Source organism: Triticum dicoccoides, chromosome 2A, assembly GCF_002162155.2.
Source record: "Triticum dicoccoides isolate Atlit2015 ecotype Zavitan chromosome 2A, WEW_v2.0, whole genome shotgun sequence".
NCBI classification, from domain to species: Eukaryota; Viridiplantae; Streptophyta; class Magnoliopsida; order Poales; family Poaceae; genus Triticum; species Triticum dicoccoides.
The window spans coordinates 45,788,547-45,812,752 of NC_041382.1; the positions used below are offsets into that span (position 1 = coordinate 45,788,547).

The 24,206-nt window shown below is 46.7% G+C and overlaps 1 protein-coding gene and 1 pseudogene across 2 annotated transcripts; one reads left to right on the plus strand and one right to left on the minus strand.

Moving 5' to 3' along the window:
* The first annotated feature begins 13,061 nt into the window (after nucleotides 1-13,061).
* Nucleotides 13,062-13,222, plus strand: LOC119359827 (annotated as a pseudogene).
* A 97-nt stretch (nucleotides 13,223-13,319) lies between these two features.
* On the minus strand, nucleotides 13,320-16,912 carry LOC119353114 (phosphoinositide phospholipase C 2-like). Of its 2 annotated transcripts, none has more exons than XM_037619704.1 (8): nucleotides 16,233-16,912; nucleotides 15,684-15,819; nucleotides 15,342-15,593; nucleotides 15,009-15,250; nucleotides 14,775-14,892; nucleotides 14,273-14,419; nucleotides 14,104-14,190; nucleotides 13,320-13,836 (listed from the first exon to the last, which is right to left on the minus strand). In XM_037619704.1, exons 1-8 carry the CDS (start codon nucleotides 16,781-16,783, stop codon nucleotides 13,543-13,545), a joined length of 1,827 nt encoding a protein of 608 aa, XP_037475601.1. In that variant the 5' UTR covers nucleotides 16,784-16,912; the 3' UTR covers nucleotides 13,320-13,542. The 2 variants fall into 2 exon arrangements, with proteins under 2 accessions (XP_037475601.1, XP_037475600.1); XM_037619703.1 differs by having other exon boundaries at nucleotides 15,009-15,253.
* Between the last annotated feature and the right edge of the window lie 7,294 nt (nucleotides 16,913-24,206).

Consider the following 24,206-nt stretch of genomic DNA (forward strand, 5'->3'; position numbering starts at 1 on the left):
GAGTGTGGCCTATAGGGCAAGGAGGAAGGCTATTAAGGTTGTACAAGGTGACCAGAAGGAGCAGTACTATAGACTGAGGGACTACCTACAAACAGTTCTTGACACAAACCCTGGTAGCAGGTGTGTAGTTACAACATTTGAGGACCCAGAAAACCCTGCCCCAACTCCTAGATTTAAGTACATGTTCTACTGCTTGCATGCATCAAAGCAAGGATTTCTTAATGGTTGCAGGCCCTTTATAGGTAAATATATAACTGCATTTTGTTCAAAATATCTTGTTGTAATTTTTTGGTAGCTAATTTGGGTATGGATGCAGGGCTTGATGGTTGCTTCATCAAGCTAACCACTGGACAGCAAATTCTTGCAGCCACAGGAAGAGATGGCAACAACAACATCTACCCCATAGCCTTTGGTGTGGTTGATAAGGAAGATTCAGAAAGTTGGACATGGTTCTTAACCCAGCTAAGATGTTGCATTGGAAGTGGAAGCAAATTTGGAACCTACACCATTATTTCTGACAGGCAAAAGGTATGCAACCTATCTTAGCCAGTAGTTCAGATAAATATAGTTATTACTGGCTTTATTTGTTTTTGTTCATGACCATGGTTATTAATTTACAATCAGGGTCTTCTTAAGGCTATAAATGAGGTGTTCCCTGATTCCCCTCAGAGATACTGCCTCAGGCACATCTATGCAAATTTTCAGTCAGCTGGTTTCAGAGGAGCAGAACTAAAAAAGCTAGTAGATAAGGCTAGCTACTCATTCACCAAACATGGCCATGAATTAGAAATGGCAGAGCTTAAAGCAGAGTGTGAGGATGCCTGGAAGTGGCTTACAAAAATTCCAAAGGAGACTTGGTGTAGGTCTTCAATGGATTACAATTGCAAAACTGATCTTGTTGTGAACAACCTTAGTGAGGTTTTCAACAAAATGATCCTTGATGTTTGGGCCAAACCAATTAGAACTATGTTTGAAGGAATAAGGACTAAGCAGATGATCAAAAGGCAGAAGACCAGGGAAAAAACAGAGAACAGCAGGTGGATGATCACACCCAACTATTCAGAGAAACTAGAGGAGAATAAGAAGTATGCCAAATTTTGTGAGGCACATAAGGCTGGTCCTGACATTTGGCAAGTGTCTAGTAAGGAAAATCAGTACTGTGTCAACTTAGCTACTAACTCATGTGACTGCAGGAGGTGGGACATGACAGGTGTGACATGCAGTCATGCAATAGCAGCAATGAGCAAGATTCACATGCACCCAGAGGACTATGTGCATGAATTTTTCAAGAAACCACTATACATTGAAGCATACAAAGACATAGTGTACCCTGTCCCTGGCCCTGGATTCTGGCCTGACACCCATACTCAGGATATTGAGCTACCAGTGTTCAAAGAAAAACCAGGGAAGAAACAAACAGCTAGGAGAAAGGGCCAGTTTGAGGTGCCCGCACCAAAAGGCATGAAGGAAATATGCCCTAGAGGCAATAATAAAGTTATTATTTTTTCCTTATATCATGATAAATGTTTATTATTCATGCTAGAATTGTATTAACCGGAAACATAATACATGTGTGAATACATAGACAAACAGAGTGTCACTAGTATGCCTCTACTTGACTAGCTCGTTAATCAAAGATGGTTATGTTTCCTAACCATGGACAAAGAGTTGTTATTTGATTAACGGGATCACATCATTAGGTGAATAATCTGATTGACATGACCCATTCCATTAGCTTAGCACCCGATCGTTTAGTATGTTGCTATTGCTTTCTTCATGACTTATACATGTTCCTATGACTATGAGATTATGCAACTCCCATTTACCAGAGGAACACTTTGTGTGCTACCAAACGTCACAACGTAACTGGGTGATTATAAAGGTGCTCTACAGGTGTCTCCAAAGGTACATGTTGGGTTGGCGTATTTCGAGATTAGGATTTGTCACTCCGATTGTCGGAGAGGTATCTCTGGGCCCTCTCGGTAATGCACATCACATAAAGCCTTGCAAGCATTGCAACTAATGAGTTAGTTGTGAGATGATGTATTACGGAACGAGTAAAGAGACTTGCCGGTAACGAGATTGAACTAGGTATTGAGATACCGACGATCGAATCTCGGGCAAGTAACATACCGATGACAAAGGGAACAACGTATGTTGTTATGCGGTCTGACCGATAAAGATCTTCGTAGAATATGTAGGAGCCAATATGAGCATACAGGTTCCGCTATTGGTTATTGACCGGAGACATGTCTCGGTCATGTCTACATTATTCTCGAACCGTAGGGTTCGCACGCTTAAGGTTTCGATGACAGTTATATTATGAGTTTATGAGTTTTGATGTACCGAAGGAGTTCGGAGTCCCGGATGAGATCGGGGACATGACGAGGAGTCTCGAAATGGTCGACACGTAAAGATCAATATATTGGACGACTATATTCGGACATCGGAAAGGTTCCGAGTGATTCGGGTATTTTTCGGAGTACCGGAGAGTTACGGGAATTCGCCGGGGAGTATATGGGCCTTATTGGGCCATACGGGAATAGAGGAGAGAGGCCAAAAGGAAGGAGGCCTGCACCCCCCCCCCCCTTCTAGTCCGGCCGCCCCCTCCCCCTTGCTCCTTTATATACGGGGGAAGGGGGCACCTCTAGACACACAAGTTGATCTTCGTGATCGTTCCTTAGCCGTGTGCGGTGCCTCCCTCCACCATATTCCACCTCGGTCATATTGTAGCGGTGCTTAGGCGAAGCCCTGCGACGATAGAACATCAAAATCGTCACCACGCCGTCGTGCTGACGGAACTCCTCCCCGACGCTTTGCTGGATCGGAGCCCGGGGATCGTCATCGAGCTGAACGTGTGCCAAGAACTCGGAGGTGCCGGAGTAACGGTGCTTGGATCGGTCGGATCGTGAAGACGTACGACTACATCAACCGCGTTGTCACAACGCTTCCGCTGTCGGTCTACAAGGGTACGTAGATCACACTCTCCCCTCTCGTTGCTATGCATCACCATGATCTTGCGTGTGCGTAGGAAATTTTTTGAAATTACTACGTTCCCCAACAAGACACAAGCAGGATGGAAACAATTACATGCAGCAATTGTGGTCTACAGAGCCATAGATTTACTTACTGTGGGAAAGCTCTAAACCCAAGTCTTCAGATGAGAAAGAACTTACACCAGGTCATTCAAAAATGTTGCATTCTTTGTTTAGTTAATAGTTGTTTAATTATTTTAGGTCTGCTCTATGTACTAACTATCTTAATTCTGTCATGCAGGAGAATAGAGAAATTTTTAGGGGTTCCTTTAGTGCTAGTCACCCACCTCCAGAACCACCACATCAACACCAAACTTCACAGATGCCAGCCTCATCTGCTCCACCTCCTAAAGCAGTGAGGAACAGAAAAACAGCAGCAGATAAGAGAGCTTCAGCATCAACTATTTCTGCAGGAGCAGCCAGGTCTTCACCAGCACCTCCAACAGGATCAGCATCAACAAGAGCTCCAAGAGGATCAGCATCAACAAGAACATTCAATGCACCAAGAGCATCCACTGCAGAACCAGGGATATTAGCAGGCAAGAGGAAGAGGAAACCCCCTAGCAAGTTTGTACTATATTTTAGTGCTAGTGGAAACCATTGAAACTCTGTTACTAAGTTTGTGTTCTGCTACTTAGTTTGATTGTATGGTACTAAATTTGTGCTCTGCTACTAGACTGCTTAAATTTAGACATGTGAACTTGTGTGCAATGTTGAATGTATGGTTGCTACTTATTTGTGCCCAATACCAATGGGTTAAGTGCTAGTGTTTTGTTTTATTTGTTTTACTTTGCCATTTGTGCAGTTTAGGTGCATGTTTTAATTGTTTTAATTTGTTTTTTTGTTTTACTTTGCCGTTTCTACAGTTTAAGAAAAATATGCACAAAAAAATGTCTGGCCTGGGGCTCGAACCCAGGACCAATTGGTTGTAACCATGCTTTCAATACTAATGGGCTAGTGCTAGTGATTTATTTGACTAGCATCGGCCAAACTTATTATATGTTTCCCACCACGTCGTCTGTTCAGCGTGCGTTGCAGCCGCCATCGTGGTGAGCGTGCGTTGAGTAAACCCAACCGTTTCGGATTCTATGACTTTATTACGTGTCCACCCACCACGCTCTCTGCTCACTCGCCCACTCGCCGCTCGCACCGCCCACTCCGCTTCCCCCTCTCTCCTGTCGAAATCGCCGCCGACAACCACCGCCACCGCCGTCGCCATGGACTGGCAGCTGGCCATCGAAGCTCTCGCCGGCAACAACCAGGAGATGCGCGCGCAGTACAGGGAGATCGCGCGCTGGTTCCCCAGTCTAGCGATGATGAGGAACCACGCCCGCGGCCTCGTGAAGGTGATGACAGCTGCTGAAAAGCAGCGCGCCTTCCCTGCCGGCCGTACCATCCCGCCGCCGTCCCTTCTGCTGTGGGCGATGCGCGAGGTGCAACGCTCCCCCGACCCCAGGCAACGCGCCCGATGGTGGATGTACCGCTCATCCACCACGCCGCCGGCCGCCGCGGACCACGTCACCGACGCCGTCCTCGCGCTCCCAGCCCCAATCAACAACGCCTACTGGGAGAGGCGCAATCCATGGGTCCTTGGGCCCTCTGACGACTCTGACGGCGAGTCTTCAGACGACGAGTTCTCTAACGACGAGTCCAGTGAATATGATAAGGAGGAGGAGTCTGACGAATCTGACGACGAGGTGGATGAGGTCGTCGTCCTCTCTGACGACGAGCCTGAAGTGCAGCTGCTGGCTCCCGTCCTCGACGCCGTGGAGGGGGACAGGAACCTCCCAATCCACGTGGATGCGCTGCCGGAGGTCGATCTCCCAGACGGCGTCGTGGTGAAGCAAGAACAAGATGGCGGCGAGGAAGATGTGGTGGAGCTGGCGCCGGGCAAGAAGAAGAGGGCGGCCGTGACTGCAGTGCGCCACTCCCAGCGCCTGAAGATGCTGAAGAAGGAGGAGTGAAGTGCTGCCTTCAGTTACTTCAGTGCAAAAAAATCCAGTTTCGTCAGTCCTGAACTTTCGTAAGTTCAGTAAGTACCTAGGTTCAGTTTCGTCAGGCAATATCTACTAATAGTTGCTTTCTATGTCAGACACTATCTACTACTAGTTGCTTTCTATGTCAGACTATGAATGGCAGTACTATCTATCTATGTCAGACTATCTATATATGTTACTTGCTACTTGCTACTTGCTACACATGTTAAGTTATTTGTCACACTATCTAAGCTACTTGCTATATATGATATATGCAGAGTAAAGCAACCTCATCATAGATAAAACATTATTACTTACTTAACTTAGCATGAGTACTCACTTAGCATAGTAGGTCTTAACCTAATAGTCATTACATCATAGATAAAACCAACTAGTTTTTAAACCATAACAGTACCTTCCTCCCTCATACCATTCTGAAAGCACATGAAACTTTCCCAAAATATACACCTAACATGCATGACATTCCAAGGCCAGCTATATATATAGGCCTACTAATTACTTAACCCACACACCAAGCACTTCACTCATTCATAATTGCCTTGATCCTCTCCAGCTTATCTTTGCTGGCATGCCCAGCATTGACCAGATCAGCAATCAGATACTCCAGCTTCTTCTTCTCTTTCTTAAGTAGGTCCCTGTCCCCCTCCACTTCCTTCATGGCCTTCCTCATGTTCTGAATGATATCTGCTTGCCTTTGAAGAATGCACCTTTGCTCCTTGGCAAGCTTCATCTTTTCCATACTTATCTCAATCTTTGCTTGATCCTCAAGTTGTTTATTCTTTGCATTTAGATCATTGATTGCCTGACTGGTATAGTCTATGTCATGAGACATCTTGCCATCTTGATAGTCAAAAAGCTTGGATACATCTTCCACCAACTGGCTGTAGTTGTTTGACAGGAAATCAATTTCCTTCTGTAGCTTGGCCACCTCTTTCTCATGGGCTTGTTTGTCCTTCACCCTCCCCAAGTTCTGCTCATGGTACATGTCCCAAATCCTTGTTAGGCACCTTTGTAGAATCTCTAGCCAAGGACCATCCACCCACTCCACAACCCCACAGTTCACACCTACATCCTACAGAAGCAATTATTTATAATTAAGCACAAATCACTTAGTAACAAACTAAGTACAGATAACCAAAGTTCACACCTACATCAATATGCTATCTGAATTATGCAAACATAATTCTTTCATAGTAAGCACACAACACCTGACTTGACATCAGAGATAAATTCAGTTAACAGCTATATTAAGTAGTAAATATAAATTCATTTAACTCTGTTCTTTTTCAGTTAACAGCTATATTCAGTAAACACCTAACTAATACATTCAGTTCACAGTACACTAAAGATCTCTGCATGTAGGTGTTCTCAGGTTCAGTTATGTATTGAATTCAGTTAACTAAAGATCTACTTTCACATATAGCTTCCATATGTATGGCACTTTCAAGTTTCAGTTCTAAACTACAGCACACATCTCTGCACCACATGCTGCACCACACATCTCCAGCAGCAAAACACATCACACATCTCCACCAGCAAAACAAGTTAGCGTTCAAGATTTAATACCTGCTGCACAGGACAACCCAGTCATCGCCTCCCAGTCAAAGCACCTTCAAAAGCCACCATCTTCTTCGGCCTCTGATGATGCATCATGCACGTCGGCTCAGATTCAGTGTAAGAACCACAGAAAAATGGTTCCACCACAGTGTCAGGGGTTTCCTGCAAAAGAAACTTCGAATCAAACCAAAAGCAACTTGGAATCTCCAACTTGGATGAACTAACCCTAACCCTAACTCTGTTCCACCATTATGCACTTACAAAGAGCTGAGAATCCATTGAAACCATGTTGATGTCCTCGTCCGAGCTCTCCTCGTCATTCCAGGATGGCATCCTCAACTTCTACCGGCAGCAATGGCCGCGGCGGCGACAGCGATAGGCTAACCTAGCTCACAGCACCAGGGAGAGGGGAGAGGATGAGGATGAGTGAGAGCGAGCGAGGAGGAAGAGAATGAGCGAGTGGCTGAGCTCGCTCGCTCTCACTTATCAGCCGACCGACAGTCGCCGTTCCGACAGCAGACGCGCCGTTAACGGCCGTCAACGCGCGCCGGCCGCCCCTTAGCCCGCGTGGCAACTGTTCGCGGGCCCAACCGGTCAGAAACGGGGTTAGCGCGGGCGAAGCGAGCGTTTTCGCGAGTTGGTAGTTTTTTGCCACGGTTTAGGAAAAATTTGGTAGTTTTTCGCACAAAAACGTAGAGTGGTAGTTTTTCGTCACGTTTCCGGCAAATGTGGTAGTTTTTGGTTAAATACTCTGTTTAGGGGGGTGTACCGAAGTAGAAGTGTTTCTCTTAATGTATGGTTTGAAGAATTTTTTAATACATGGTCAAACTTTTTAAAATACAGATTGAACATTTTATTAATGGCAATAAACAGTTTTATTAAACTACACGAAGATTTTTTAACATAGTATAAACATTTTGGAATTTTCATCGACATTTTTTGGAAAAACGTGAATATTTTCTTTAAAATACCACGTAAATTGTTTTATGGCAATAAACATTTTTGGTGTAGACCTTGAATATTTTTTTTCAAACCAATGGGAACTTCGGCCGAATATAGCATTATATATCACAGCAGAGATCCACATTAAAAACCTATGAGAACTGGCTACCCGGAACAAGCAAGGTAGTATTGGTGCAATTGGATAATTAAACCTGCTGTTTCAGGCTTGCGTGACTATATTAAACGTCTGAAACTCGGACAGCAATGCAGTATTCTCAGTCAGGCTAGATGCTGCAAGTTTCCAAGTAGTACTCTGTTATTGCAAAGCAGTGCTCGAACCATTATTGCAATCCACCGCTAAGAACAAATTATGTGAATGCCAAAAAATATCGCAAATAATACGGGTAAACCCTGTAACTGTTGTTAGGAGATATTTATTTTTCAAATATATGCGGACTAGAAAACAGAGTGGAATGATGGCCCGTTGCATCGACGACCCTATATATCAGTTATTGCGAAGGGTATTGGGACCGTTCTTATGCATGGCCGTGGCCTAATAATGCGGGTCGTTTCTTTTTGTAGTGTTCTATTTGCACTCCCACCTTACACTATTTCAGTCAAAAGATCTGCAGGTGCATCCACCAGTTAACTGGCTTGGTTCTTGGGCCTCGATTTACACCGTGTCATTTTGAAATGTTCACTGTGTATAAAAAATAATATATGGGGAGTGTTAAAATTTTGTAGAATACCCTGTCCAGTGTTGGAAGCAGAGTAGCAACTCCCATATTCAGACTAACTCGTAGAAAATATGGAAAACAACTTGAATGCTAGGAACAGCTTTCAACTTCAGAGCTATCAACAAACATAAAAAAGATTCAAACTGAATATCCCCAGGAAAAGCAGGGTTATATCTAAAACTGCATCTTTGTTGATCGGGATTTAAGTATCTCTAGAGACCGACGGACAGGCCTCGATTACCCAATGTACGCACTAAACACTACAGTACAGTGGAATCTATCATTTGTTTTTCAAGAAAGAGATAGTGGAATGCCGTTTACAGAAATACTTCAGTTCATCAAACTGAACTGCAACTATACGCTGGGCCTTGAGAGCTTAACTGATATCGCTGCCCGGCACCTGAGGCGCAGAGCAGCCAGAACCAAACCGCAGAGACCAGCAGCTCCGCCGCAGATCCCACGACGGAAGCGGCCCAGGAGTGGAATCCTCCGCTGCCAGTTAACATTTCCTCCCGTGCAGCTTCAGTGATACATCAGGACAGCTTCAGTGGCGTGTCTGCGTGGAGAACTTTAGAACTCCTATCCGGTCACAGAAATGCTCTGTTCGTTTTGCCCTGACGTAAGTGGAGATTCAAATAAAATTTTCAAAAACTGAAGCCACCATCCAAAGCATCGTATACCTTCGTCCCTTTTCAAATTTTGGATGGCAAAAGAAAAGAAAATGGTTCCAAATTTTGAATCGCGCCTTCTTCTTCAGATAGTTTTTTTCTAGACAATCTTCTTCAGATTTTTTTTGAGCAAAATATGTATTCTTTATTAAACATGTAAAGTCATGGGAATACAGATAATATCGGGCAAAGTTACAAGCCACACATGGCACCCGGGAGGGAGAGATGCAGCAGCTTTAGCTAAAGCGTGAGCCTCTCCATTATACTTCCGACTCTCGTGGATAAACTCCACCGCACTAAAAGCTAATCTGCGGTGCTTGATATCTTGAAGAATTGGGTAAAACTTGCATGGGGAGTCGTCCTTGATCCTTGATACAACTTCTTGGCAGTCTGTGGCCACACATATGGATTGAACTTGTAGATCCGTAGCGAGTGCTAGTGCCTCGCTACAAGCCTGTGCTTCGAGAATCACCGGGGCCAAGAGGCCCTCAAAAATGATGGCTGAGGCCCCTAGATAGTTCCCGTTTTTATCGCGACACACCGCAGCAGAGGCACCCTTGTCGCCGATCTTGGAAAACCTGCCGTCTGCGTTGATCTTGGCTGAGTGGGACACCGGCGGCAGCCATGCACAGCATGCTGGCCTTACCGCATCTGAAGTCGCTACATGCGGGTCCCTGGGCATTGCATGCATGCCCCTGGGCCTTACATGCAGGTCCTTGGATTGTGCATGCAGGTCCCTGGTACGTGCCCCCCTTTCTGGAATCTAATCAAGCTCCGCCAAAAATTTGGTAATGAAGATATGGGTACTGAGGGGGCTCTGGAACTGCTCGTCATGGATAGCTCGACATCTCGCCCACCATATCGCCCACATTGTTACAAGCACACGTGCCAAATCCGCCGTGGGGAGAGTGTCAACTAACCAGAACATCCACAGTTTAGCGTCGTCCGTACGGTTGGAGATGATGGTTCCAGTGATATCCTCATCAGAAAGAGCCCAAACACAGCGAGCCACATGGCAGTCAAAAAGGGCGTGCCTCCAAGTATCCACCGCCGCGTGACAAATGCTACATTCAGCGGAATCACTCATTTTTCTGTGTTGTCGGACAGCCCCTGTAGGTATGGATGATTTGGCTAACCTCCAGGCAAAAACACGGACTTTTGAGGGCACCGCTGCGCCCCAGAGTTTGGACCATGAACGACTTTCGGCTACGACATTTGAGTGACCATCGTTGTGCTCCAACCAGTCCGTGCGTTGCTTCTTTGTCGCTGCAAGTAGTTTGTAAGCTGAACTCACTGTGAAGATCCCTCTTTTCTCGTAATGCCACGACCAGAAATCCTCCTGGACCTTGCTGCTAAGTGGAATATTGAGGACTGCCTCAACGTCCATCGGGTACAGATGTTCATGTAGCATCACACCATTCCATGTGCAGATGACCGGGTTGATAAGTCCAGAAACAAGTTGGGGGGTGGGGGGGTTCTGGGTTTTCGGGCAAACCGGCCGAAGCTTATAGTCACGGGGAATCCAATTATCATGCCAAATGTTAGTCCGCTCTCCCGAACCGATGCGCTTCAGAAGGCCCAACTTAAGTGCATCCCGCCCCTCGGTGATGGATCGCCATACTTGTGATGGGTTCTTCCCTAACTCTGCTTCGAGAATTGAAGAAGATGGGTAGTATACCGCTTGAAGGATCCTGGCGCTGAGGGAATCCGGCTGAGTCAGCAGCCGCCATGCTTGCCGGGCAAGCAGCGCCAAGTTGAAGAGCTCAATGTCGCGGAAGCCCATACCACCCATACTCTTAGGCTGTGACATGACTTCCCATGAAATCCAAGCAGTATTCCTCTCGCCTTTTTTAGATCCCCACCAGAATTTCCGCAACAAACCATTGATGTGCTGACAAAGGCCTCGAGGTAGCTTGAAACAAGCCATGGAATAAGTAGGGATGGCCTGCGCAACTGATTTGATTAACACTTCCTTACCACCGACCGATAGCGCCTTCTCCATCCAACCTTGCACATGCTTCCATATGCGATCTTTTAGATACTTAAAAGACCCTTCCTTTGCTCTACCAACATCTGCTGGAAGGCCAAGGTATTTGTCTGACAGTTTTTCATTCTGCACGTCTAAGATTTGTTTCACCTGTTGCTTCAAAGAATCCGAACAGCCCTTGCTGAAGAAGATTGATGACTTTTCCTTGTTGATTCGCTGGCCAGAGGCCTCACAGTAATGTTGCACCAAAGAATTCGCCCTCATTGCCATCTCAGGAGTGGCATTGAAAAATAAGAGGCTATCATCTGCAAATAATAAGTGATTTACCTCCGGAGCGCCATCCGCCACCTTAATGCCTCGAACATTCTCATTTGGATCCGTCGACTTCAATAGACATGACAGACCCTCGGCAGCCAACAAAAAGAGATATGGGGAGATTGGGTCGCCTTGCCTGAGACCACGGGAAGGACTGAACTCCTCTTGCCTTTCACCATTGAAGATAACAGAGAAAGACACTGATGTGACGCACCTCATGACAATCTCTGTGAACCGTGCACTTATGCCTAGCTTTTGCATAATCTGTTCAAGATATTTCCACTCAATTCTATCATAAGCTTTCATCATATCTAGTTTCAAAGCACAGAATCTGTTGCCCTTTACCTTCCTTCGTTTCATGTAGTGGAGACACTCATAAGCAGAAATGAAGTTATCCATGATAAGACGTCCCGGTACGAATGATGATTGTTTCTCAGAGATGATATTGGGGAGAATGAGCTTTAGCCGATTAGCTAGCACCTTCGACGCGATCTTAAAGATCACATTGCATAGGCTTATCGGTCTAAACTGTCCTAAATTTTTTGGACTTGCAATCTTGGGGATTAACACAATGAATGTTTTGTTTATCTCCTCCGGGGAATCCTCTCCCTTTAGAACACGTAGCACCATATCCGTCACCTCATCGCCGCACAACTCCCAGTGCCGCTGAAAGAAGTGTGCAGGAAAGCCATCGGGCCTGGGGGCCTTGGTTGGAAACATTTGGAACAAAGCCGCTTTCACCTCGGCGTTTGTATAACGGGCGTTAAGCATATCATTCATGGCAGCATCCAATCTGGGTGGTATGTGAGATAGTACCTCATCAATACCGATCGTGTTTTCGGAGGCATACAGGTTGCTATAAAAATTTGTTGCCAGGCTTGCCATCTCTTGATCATCCACGCAAACTGTGCCATCTGCACGTTCCAGCTCGCAGATGCGATTTCTAGCTTTGCGAGCACTGGCCTTCCGATGAAAAAAATTTGGTATTGTTATCTCCCTCCGCCAGCCACTGAATGCGAGCCCGTTGACGCCACATGATCTCCTCACGTAGGCCAAGTTCGGACATGCGGGCTTCTACATGTTCCTCTTCAGGCGATGGACCCCCACGGTCGGGAAGGGCTCGGAGTTCTGCAAGTTTCGATCGAAGCGACCGCAGCTCGGTTCTAACAGCACCAAAGGTGATTCGGCCCCACTTGCGCAGCGTACCGGCCACATAAGCAAGTTTCTCAGACAGAGCTGCAACAGTATTGGCCTTTCCAGAAGTGTTCCAAGCTTCAGTTACCACATCCCCAAAACTTGGATCACGCTCCCACATGCATTCATACCGAAACTGCTTCTGCTTTGCTCTCACACTCGAATCCACAAGATCCGTTTGTAATAGGATAGGGCAGTGGTCAGATTTGGCCGCTGTCAGGTGTTCCACCGAGGCAAACGGAAAGAGGGCCGACCATTCAGCCGTACCCAAAGCTCTGTCCAGCCTGACCCTGAAAAAATAGCCTCCTGACACTTTCTTCTCCCAAGTCCAATCCAATCCACGATAACCCAAATCAACCAATCCACAATCTTCTTCAGATAGATAGAGAATCGTGTGAGTCTTGGGCTGAGATAGAGAATCTGCTGTATACGCTGGGCCAGATAGATGGGCCTTCAACGACGAGCCGGCAGCGTAGGAAAGAAAAGGCCTGGTCGATGCTGAACCGACGTGAGAGAAACGGGAAACCGGGCGACAGAGAACGTTATTATTAGTCCCACCTCGGCTAGCTACGAGGGGCTGGGTGCAGAGCTCGGCTATAAGATGGGTCGGGGCTCCAACGTTAGAAGGCATCTTTGCGCTTGGGGCAATGACGCAGCTAGTGAGGTAATACCGAGGCGCGTCAATTGCTGGTTGAAAACTATTTCCAAACCCCCTCTTTGGCACTCCCTTCGTAGTGGGCCACTGAGAATTTCTGAAAGGGCTCCTTCTCCTTCGGGACTGGGGAAAGCCCTACAATACCAAATTTTGAACTCTTACAAGTTCTCCTCAAATCACAGTAGTTCCTCTGCTGTTTTTCAGAAAGTTGTCAGCACAAAACTATTCACTGTTTGCAGAATATTTTTATGGCAAATACTTACCTTATTACCATTCTCACAACAAATACAGCAGGGTTGATGAATTTTCGTGTCTACACAAACTGCATGTACAACGGTACACTCCATATTCACACAGACCGGCACCGTATGTACAGGATGAACAAAGAATGCACAGAGTACCAACCATGGCCGGCCGCCGACACACCATCATCACCCAAACCAAACCATACCAAATCAGACGAACTCAAAGCGCATGAGGAGCTTGACGTTGGGGAACTTGTTCCCCTTGCGGTCGAACAGCGCCACCGCGCGGACCCCAGGCTGCAGCTCCGACACCGGCAGCACCGTCTGCCCCGCAAAGTCGTCCTTCTCCGACATGTCGTACTCGTGCGCCTCCACCCGCAGCAGGGCCAGCTCCGGCACCGTCAGGCCAAAGGAGAACTCCTCACCCCACACCGGCACCCAGTTGTCCTCCACCGCCTTGGTCTTCCTCATCACCGAGTCTGCTGGAACGCCGGCGATCCCGACCTGTCACGCAATGGATACATACATACAGGGTTCAGTTTCGATGATGTTTCAGAGAAATGGATACTGTTTTAGGTTCTTGTTACTAAACTCATTCAGCTTTGTAGTTGCAGTTCATAGTTGAAAGCTATCTGTCAGCATTCAGTTTGATGTTTCAGAAATATGCTTACTGGCTACTGCCTTTGGGTTCTTGTTAATGATTTCATCGAGCTTTTGCCTTGCGGTTAATAGTGTACGCCATTGATGTGCCAAATTAGTTTTCATTCATACCCGTGCGTAAAAATCTGGAGGAGAATACTGGTCAAAGTGTGTCTGCTTGAAGTCCATCCGCCAACCATCACCCATGTACACTTTTACCTGAATGAAAAGCAGCAGTTGATTTGACTCTAATTTCGAGCGGCACAAACAAAACTGAACACATGTCTAAATAAAGCCATACCTTCAAGGTCTTCTTAACAGGTTGAGGCTTTTTTGGATCAAAAACTTCCGGCTCAGACTGCATCAAGAAATCCGGTTTCTTCACGTAGCCACAGCCACCATTGGCTTTATAAAATCCATGCATTAACCAAAGGGCTCTTCCATATCCCTGCAAGGAATATCATGAATTAGAACACGCCAGTACGAAAGGGACAGCATATGACCAATAAACATTAACTTCTTGCTCGAATTTAGGCAAGTGTATGCCCGAATTGATGACAGATTGTGATCTGCCAAATCTAAAGCATCCCCGTGTTAAATATTGCACACACACACACACACATATGGCACAGATTGCATCCCACTTGAGTTCATATAAGAAGCTAAGGGTTATTCCGCATTGACCTCGTATAACTATAATCATCTATATATTTCTGCCATTTGATATTCAGAGCATAATTGGATATTCAGACCATCAAGCAAGACCATTGCCCTGGATAGATTACTCGGAAACAGAAATGCACCTGCATATTGAAGGCTACCATCTGAGCACCATGCACCCAACCAATAAATGGATTGTAGTTGGAAGAAGTAACCCGAGTGCCCTTTGGGTATATCCTCAGTAGATTCCTCTGTGTAAACCTTGTTAGCAATATTATTGAACACTTCAGTATGATTGAATAAAAGAGGATCTCTGCCTATTAAAGATGAATATAAATTACTGTTAATAATACGAGCAACTTCATTTAGATATATACCTCACTATTTCAGTGCCATGATTAACTACAGCTTTGGCAAGCTGTTGCTCGCTCAAACTGAGCCGCCTAACTTTGTTTGGGTCACACTTCAAGGCATCAGACGTAGTACCCCCCTTTGGCTTTCCTGCTCTAATAGTAATAAGGTGTTTATACTGTGGTGCTAGATGCTGTTGCATTTTCTGTTCGTCCTCATCGTCGTCGTCGTCATCGTCATCTCTACGATTCTCTGAGGCATCCTCTTCCTGCTGACAGAGCAAAGACAATTGTGTAGGTAAAACCTTGCTGAATGCCAGGACAAAAGGGAGCAGAAAATTGAGCACTCCAAACACGTACTTTAGCAGATTGGATTTCAGTCTTGAAATCTGGGACTTCTGTTCCCCAAGCCGCATCATCGTCAGTTCCTTTGCCAGGATTCTGCTCCGCATCGCCGTCTTTCGCGGCACCACCATCCTTGGCTTCAAGGTACTCCTTTGGGGGCTTTGTTGATAGGAGCACACGGCCCTTGAGGGACTCAGGCGAAGGGAGTTCTTTGGGATGTTCTTCTTCAGGGTAGTACAGTATGGTGCCAAACACTTCAAGGACCATCTATGGAGATTTTCAGAAGCACCTGTTAGCTAGAGAAGTGCAAATCTCCTGGATGGAGATAACAACAATTTCAGAAGCAAGTACAGCTACCTTTGCAACTTTTTCCTGCAGCTCGGGTGTAAGGTGGTCTTCCAGTGTGATGATAACCGGGTAGGGAGACGCGACGAAGGCGTACTCTTTGATGGATTTCAAGCATTTCAGCAGCGAAACCGGGGTGGTCAAAGTCCTGTTCAGAATTGGCAAGACAGCAGCACAGAGTGTAAGATTCAGCCCCCCTAATTCTATCGGCAGCGTGAGCGAGTCACCTAAGAATATACACCTATGAAATGTTCGTTTTCTGCAAACTGAACTTGTTTTATTTTCGTGTAAAACTAAAAACTGACGCTGCACTCTGTACCCATGTTTCATTCGAGCAATGGAGCAGGGGAGCTTTCTGTTTGTCCAAAAATATACACCTACAAAATCGAGGATTCGAGGTGCATAGACAAGGTGGATATGCTTGGAACTGTCCTCATCGATTGCATCGAAGAGGAAAGACTCCAAGCTAGTGGGGGCTGGGTCGATGTGGGGAATACAGCATCCTAATAGCATGTCTTACGTTATGTACTAGGTAGAGGCAAAGTATTGGTAGCAAGCAACCTGCCATGGAGGATGCTGATGTCGTCCTTGGCGGAGTTGGGCCACATGTCGAGCTCGATGACCCGGACGCCGCGCTGCAGGGCCTTGATGATGGGGACGTCGCTGCAGTCGCTGCTGAGCTGGTTGCCGGTGAGGTACGAGTTGTGGCCCGTGTAGACGTAGTAGTGGGAGAGGGGCTGGGACATGTCGTGGTGGACCCGCGGGCGGCGGACGGGCGGGTTGAGGTCGGGGGAGAAGAGGAAGCGGTGGAAGTCGTCGAGGCCGAGCAGCTGGCCGCGGCCGAGGCGCGGGAGGCGCGGGCCGGCGCGCTGCTGGTGGCCCTGCAGGCGGATCTGGTCCAGCAGGCGGTCCGCCTCGCCCTCGGCGTCGGCGTCGGCGGCGTCGGGGTCGCCGCCCGCGGAGGACTCGAGGTACCGGCGCAGGCCGTCGGCGCCCATGGTGGCGGCCCCGCCGGAGTGCTCGGCGAAGAGCGCCCGCACGTCGTCGGGCGGCGGCGCGTCCGTCCAGCGGAACCGGCGCTTGAAGATGAGGCAGCACTTGTAGGTGCCCATGGCGTCTCGCCGGCGAGGGTTGGATTGGGTTGGGTCTGACGGTTTGTTGATGGCGGCTTGCTTGCTGCCTGGGTCGGCGATGTATCCGTAGGGGAGAGTGGTAGGGAGGGAGAGGGAGGGGAAGGCGAAAGGGACGGAGGGAGGGACACGAATGGGGGGGTGTGGGGGTTCTAATCATAACTGTCGGCACACAAATGGCGCTCATTAACACATATGGCCCATCAATTAACTCAACTGCACTCCATCTAGTATTAGTAGATCAATTTTGCTCAAAAAATAGTAATAATCTGTATGAGACTAATTTCCCAGTTTTGTCTAGACAAAACCTTCAATTTTTCTTCTTTTTTTGCGGGAAAATAAACCTTCATTTTTTTCAAAATAAAGTGTTAACCATATGCTCCCTTTGGTTCATATTAATTGTGGAGTATCTTTCTTTTTTATTTTTTTAGAAAAATGTATACTAACAATACAAATACACACACTAAAAAACACATGCGTACATCCGCAAAGTGAGCGTGTTCGGATGGTTAGGTTCTTTGTGATGAAACCGACCCATACTTAGCGTTGACGGTCCCATTTTTCTTTATTTATTTCACTTCTTTAGGCGATGTGCGTTTCGTGTGAGCAGAAGTTGCTATCGACTACGACTACGTCTCTGATGACTTTGGCGATCTCAACGTGCTGTGTTGGCTTAGTATTTCGTAGGTGGTCATAGAAATAGGGCGTGTGTGCGTGTATACATAGGTAGAGTTTTTTTTTTAATTTTCGGGGGAGGAAACTACCCCCACCTGAATGTTGAGTGTGATATGTGTGTATACGATCATCTGTATTTGTAAAAAAAAACACGCGCGTACATTGAGGGGAATAAAAAAAAATCGGTGGAGACCGTTTCCATGACTTGCCTCATGCATGATAAACACAGTCGAAAAACAACAATAATCTTGGATTGCTTTTGTACCAGGCGTTTGTTTGAATCTGGGATTCTTTTTTTTTTAGCATCAGTACAGACACAAAGCGCTTATATACACACGCATATACTCACCCTTATGAACGCATACACGCACACCCTACCCCTATAAGCACCTTCGAGAGACTGAGCCGGCATATCATCTTAAGATTTACGAAGTCATCGTATGCGCCTCGTCGTCGACGGGAACGTCTCCTTTCACTGAATGCGTATCGCCGGAAATCCTGAAATAAATTCAAGAATAATGCGAGCACCAGGATTTGAAACCTGATGGGTTAAAAATACCACTGTCCACCTAAACAACTCAATCATAGGTTGATTCGCTTGAATCCGGGATTCGGTTGGGAGACAAGGACGCGCGCGCGCATAAATATGACAGGACATGCTGTGCTCGAGTGGAGCGTTGCTGAGTCAAATCCTATATTGTACCGTCCACGTGTGGCATATTTTACCAGAAGCGCGGGTGTTCGGCGTAGTACGTGTGCAATGCGTGTGTGGCCCACCCTCGCCCCGAGATGCAGCATGGACAATCTTCCATGGATACCGCTCGCCGGACCGAAATTGTCGTTATTTGTGTATAAAAAATATATATATTCTTCTTTTTCTGGTGGTTTGGCAACGGTACACGTGTCCTGGCCTAGTGGCTAGTGTGAGCTCATGATCACATTGGAATTCGGAGGTGGTAGGATAGAGGCAGAAGGAGGGATAGTTCTGCCACCGCATTTCTGCAACTTGCAAAAGGGCGTCTTGACCGTCCAACGAAAGACGGACGCAAATCTGTCGGCGTAGAAAAAAACAGCTCACAGAAATAAACATAATTAAATATTAAATGGCCGGTCAACCGCTCATCAAAGTTCACGTAAACCTAATTAAACATCAATTAAAACATAAAAAAAAGTCTGCGCCCACACGATGTCCTAGACGTCGTCGGCCTTGCCCTTGTCCTTGATGTCGGCGTCGCCATCACCATCGTCGCGGTGAGGTCGATGAAGACGGGAGCAAGGCCAGCCCACCCGAATGCCGCTTGGTACGCTGTCAGGGCAGCCTCATCCGGTGTCTGCGGGGGCGGCGGCATTGCGGCCCGCCGGGTGCGCTCCTCCTCCTCGTCCTCATCCGCCTTTCGCCGTCGGCCTGCTCCTGGGCGAGCCAGTGCGCTTTTCCAGCGCTCAAGGTGGGCCGCTTCCTTCTCCGGTGTCACGACGTAGTGGATCGGAGGCGCGCTCACCCACTCGCGATACTCGCCGGTCCACGTGTAGGCCTCCTCCGACCAACTGGGTGGAGGCGGGGAGCGCTTCCGCGTCGGCTCCGGATCCGGCTTGGGCTCGAGGACGGGCGACGGCGGCGGTGGAGGCGGGATGAAGAGCGGGGTGTGGACGGAGTCCCCCGCCGCCGACAAGACAAGGGCTTGCTCCAGCCCATCCCAATGCGCGTCCTCCTCGAGCCAGCTAGCCTCCAGTGCGTGCTCCAGGGCCTCCTCGAGGGCGGCCTGGTACTCCGCCTCCGCTTCCATTTCCTCCGGCTCTACCTGTGAGGGCGGCAGTGGAAACGATGGCGGGTTGGCGTCGATGCCTAGCCGCCGTTGCTCCTCGTGTTCGAGGGCAAACCAAGCCTCCCAATTGGGAGAGTCGGCGGCATACTCGGGCATCCGCCGCCGCACCAGCGTGAGCCGCGCCTGGCTCCTGTGCACCTCCTCGTCGTGCGCCCGTTGTGTCCGCTGTCCCGCCGGCACCGGGATCCGCTGCGGATCCAGGTGCCAGTGGTGCGACAGCGTAATGTCGAGGTAGAACAACGACTGCCTGTACTCCCAGTGCCATTGCGCTTGGTGCACTGGGATGTGCAGACGCCGGCGACCTGGGCGGACACGCGCCGGGGGCGGAGGGAAGGAGGAGGATGAGGCGTCGGGGGTGCACTTGCCCTTGCCATTGCTACTGCCGAAGAGGCCCATTGCTTGCTAGGGTTTGATGGTGTCGCCGGCGAGGAAGCACAAGGTGGTGGTGGTTGGAGGGGGAGGGGGGCAGATGTGGACGGAAGTGGACAAAAGTGTATGAGGCCGGCCCCTGCCGCATGCGTGGGTTAAAAAAAGACGCTTTCACTGGCTGACTAGTGGGCCCGCTGTCGGTGGTCGTCATTAATTAGACGATGAGCGGTAGTTAGTGGCCGCCAAGTGGGACAGCGGCGAACACCGAGGAGACACGCGGCGTGTCCGCTTCGCGTCCGCGCCGACGCATTTCAGGCACAATTTTGGGCTGAAAATGGATCAGCCCGGACGTCAGGCGGACACGATTTGAATTTGTGTCGGCGTATTGGGCCTCCAATTTTGTCCATGCCGATCCAAACGTACGCATGCGGACAAAATGAGTCGTCTCATTGGAGTTGCTCTCAACAATGCTAAGTGCAGCAGGAAACACTTTTAAAAAAAGTGCAGCAGGAAACGACGATCTTTTTTAGGCAAAGAAAAAGAAATGGAAATGAAGCCGGACATAGGGTTGGCAAGCAAGAGCAAGGCATCCAGTGCTTTCCTTTGCGATTTTCTGCTCTGGATAGGAATTTATTTGGAGGCCTTGGACGGACCGGGCCCATTTCTGTCTGTCGGCACCTTTGCTTTTTCTTTGATTCAAGTGGAAAATATGCCGGTACGTGCGTTGCGTCCTATTTTTAGCGAGTGAGCGGAATACGAAAAGAATTGGCATATCCTTCTTCTCATCACGCGCTTCAGCCAGCTGCCAAGGGCCTGCCATTTCCAAGTTGTAAAGACTTTTCTTGTTCAAGACTTCTTTTTTGGGGCAAAGCAAATGCTTTGTAACTTAACGGTGTTCGGGTACGTCACCCAAAACACAAAGCCACAGGGGCTGATACATCAGACTCCCACTCATCGTATTTGGTTCACAAGACCTACCTAAATTTGGCTAGCTCGTGAGCGGCAGAATTGGCACTACGCCAACAAACCGAAATTACATATTTGAAAAAACACATCTTAAGCTCATACTTAGTGTCTTCTATGACTGCCGCTCACGAGCACCTGCTTGCTTTAAGACGGTATAAGCTATTGGGCTGGCCTCTGATTTCACTACTAGGTCAGACCGATGTTAAGAGTCTGTTTGGATCGTGATCGGGAGCAACCTTACCAATTTTCTGGACGTTGAGTGATTGATTGGCTCAAATTTGGTTAGAAGCCAATATTTTGGATCAACGCCAAATGCCTGGCCGAGCGTTCAATCTTTTAGCCAAATCGCGTGTGAGTCCACGACGGCAAAATTGTGCGCCAAAAAATCGTCAGCCCGATTTGGCAGCGTAGGTAGGGGCGGTATCCAAACAACCCTTAAGACTTAATTAGGGAATCCAAGACTGAAAGTGGGCGCGACTATGTCTCGCTTGATACAAGACACTAGCACGTCTCGCTCAAAGCACCCGTCAGAATGGTCGGACCAGCGCGGACAACAGGTCTTCAGTGCTATTTTTCCTCTCTATTTTTCATACTTTTCCTTTCGTCTTTTTTTACTTTTGCCTATATTTCTAAATATTTTCAATATATCTATTATTAAACTCACTTTGCATACAAACTTAAAAATGTTAATTATGCATTTAAAAATGTTAAACGTCTATAGAAAAATATTTCTAATGTATATGAAAATTGTATAATGTGTGTACAAAAAAGTACAATTCAAAACATGTATATAAAAATGTTAATCATGTATTTGAAAAATGTTAACTTCTATACATCAAATATTCCCGATGTATACAAATAATTTAAAATCTGTATGTAAAAAGGAAGACACAGAAAAACATAAGCTTTCAAAAAATGTTAATCATGTATTTCAAAATGTATATAAAAATATTCGCGGTGTTTATGTAAAATATAGACTGTGTATTAAAATGAGTTAACATCAAAAAATATGTTTGAAAAAATATATTAATCAGTGTTCAAAAAAAATATTAATCATGTATTTGAAAAAAAATGTCAAGGTCTGTACAAAATATGTTTTCCGCAGTTAAAAAATATTTACTCCATAAAAAAGTTTGGCATGACATTTAATCAAAATATTCACGTCTTCCAAAAAATGTCCAGGAGATTTTAAAAACGTTTATACTATGTTGAAAAATGTTTTCATTGTTTCAAAAAGTGTTTATTGCCATTAATAAAATTTTCAATCTGTATTAAAAAAATGTTGAGCATGTATTTAAAAAGTTCAGAAAAAACATATATTAAAAGAAAAGTGTATATCATGTATTTGAAATTTCAAGGTGTATCAAAAAAAGTTTCACGTGTACAGTTAAAATTTAGATTTTGTACTGACATTTTTTTACATGTTTTAAAAAAGAAATAAAATAAAAACCGACAAAAAACAAAAATAAAACTAAAGAGAAGAAAAATACTAATGAAAAGGAAAGAAAAAACCCAATGAGAACTGATAAAGAAACAACAAAACTGTTGAAAAAATTGGCAACGGAGCAAGAAATTAAGAAAACCGGTGAAAAAACAAAAAAAAAACAAGGAAAAACAAGTGCAAAACAAAGAAAACAAAAAAACCAAAATAAGGAAACGGCCTACATAAAATCGAGCTAAAACCATTAGAATGACCGACTAAAACCAGAAACGTCTCTATCGAAACCCAGTGAACTAAAAAAACATGAAAAATGGGCCGAACTTGTAGCTACACATGGGGGCAATGTTTCAGGCGACACTGACGCTATAGTCGCTATAAGCGAGATATAATATTCGTGCTTGAAATTGGGGGGAGTAAGGGAGATTTTATTTTTGAGGCAAGGGTGGAGTAAGGGAGATGGTACAACATCGCCTGATGCGACTGTCCTGATGGGCCGACGCAACAACACATGTGGTGTGGGCAGTTTCTACGGTTGGAATTGATTTTATTAGCCTTTCGCCCGGTTTTTGGAAGGTGTCGTAGTGTTTTTTATGTTTTTGTTTTCTGTGCTACACTTTATCATTATTTGATTATTTATTTATTTCTCCATTTCCCCCTTTCCTTTTTTCAAATATGCATTTAATATTTTTTAATATGCAATGAACATTTTGTAACACACGTTGAACATTTTTATAAATGCCATGAATATATTTTTATAATGACGAGAACATGTGTTAAGTGTTAGAACATTTTTTTTGACTGTACCTTTTCAAGTTATGCATAAAATTATATAATTTCAGAAAATGTCACAGACATATTCTTGAAACATGTGGTATTTTGCTAACTGTCTTGAACCTCTTTATGAATTGTATGAAACATTATTCTAAAATTAGGAACATATTTTCAAAACACGTGAACATTTGTTTTTGTGCGGTATGAATATTTTTTAACATTGCATGAACATTTCTTAATAATATCATGAACATTTTCTAAAATGTCACAACATTTTTTCAAAATGGACAGCATTTTTCTAATACCGCAAGAACACAATTTTAACACTCCCTGGATATTATTTTTTTACACATAGTGAACATTTCAAAACGACACGGTGTAAATCGAGGCCCAAGAACCAAGCCATGTAACTGATAACTGATGGATGCACCAGCAGATCTTTTGACCAAAATAGTGTAAGGTGGTGGCACAAATAAAACAGTGCAAAAAGAAATGATCCGCATTATTAGGCCACAGCCATGTATAAGAACGGTCCCAATACCCCTTGCAATAACTGAGATCTAGGGTAGTCGACGCGACATGCCATCATTCCACTCTGTTTTCTGGTCCATATGTGTAGTATCTGAAAAAACACTTCTGCTTCGGTACATCCTTCTTAAACACATCAAGGGCTGAGATTCCTTCATACCCCTTCGCTGCCAAGGGCACGATCGTCTTATTTAAAAAAAATGACCCCCCGCGCGTCCACGCCGATACCCCACGCGCCTATGTGTACGCGGCTGCGGGACGAGCCGAGCCGCTTGGCCGTCGTGAGCACGCGAGCCGAGCCGAGCAGTTAGCATCCACGGGCCCAGTATGTCAGATGCAGGGCGTGTTTTATTAAAAAAATCGGCGTTGATCGGTGGGGCGTACGTGTGGATGTGGCGCGGACGGCCGTATCGCCGTGCAATTAACTGCTTTGCAGTAATGGCGGCGTGCATGCAGGCGCCGACTGCTCGCGACTGATCTTCTGCCGCCTGCCTGCTACCCTCGTAGTCCGTGCCCTCCATTGCCGCGCGTCGACCGGGCGCTTCCCGCCAGCCTTCCGCCTCGGGCCGGCAGTTGACGCGACCAGTCGGCTGCCGCCGCTGCGGCGACCGCCTGCCCGCCTTCACACGCCACCGACGCATCGCCTGCCGCGCCTGCCGTCCTCGCGCCTTCTCACGCCACCGCTGCCGCGCCCAGACGCCCGGGATGCCTCGGCTGCCGCGCCGCGCCTTCACACGCCGCCGCTGCCTCGCTTTCACACGCCACCGTCCGTGCCGCCAGCCGCCCGCCTCTCCCTCGGGGCGCGCGCCGCCGATGGCTCGCCCGCCCACCT

What these genes read in the sequence shown, in the direction of transcription:
- LOC119353114 (XM_037619703.1), bottom strand. Translation starts at nt 16,783, where the DNA reads ATGGGCACCTACAAGTGCTGCCTCATCTTCAAGCGCCGGTTCCGCTGG. An exon ending in CTGAAATCCAATCTGCTAAA is followed by an intron (nt 15,254 to 15,341) that starts GTACGTGTTTGG and finishes TTGCTCTGTCAG; the next exon opens with CAGGAAGAGGATGCCTCAGA. An exon ending in CATGGCACTGAAATAGTGAG is followed by an intron (nt 14,893 to 15,008) that starts GTATATATCTAA and finishes ATTGCTAACAAG; the next exon opens with GTTTACACAGAGGAATCTAC.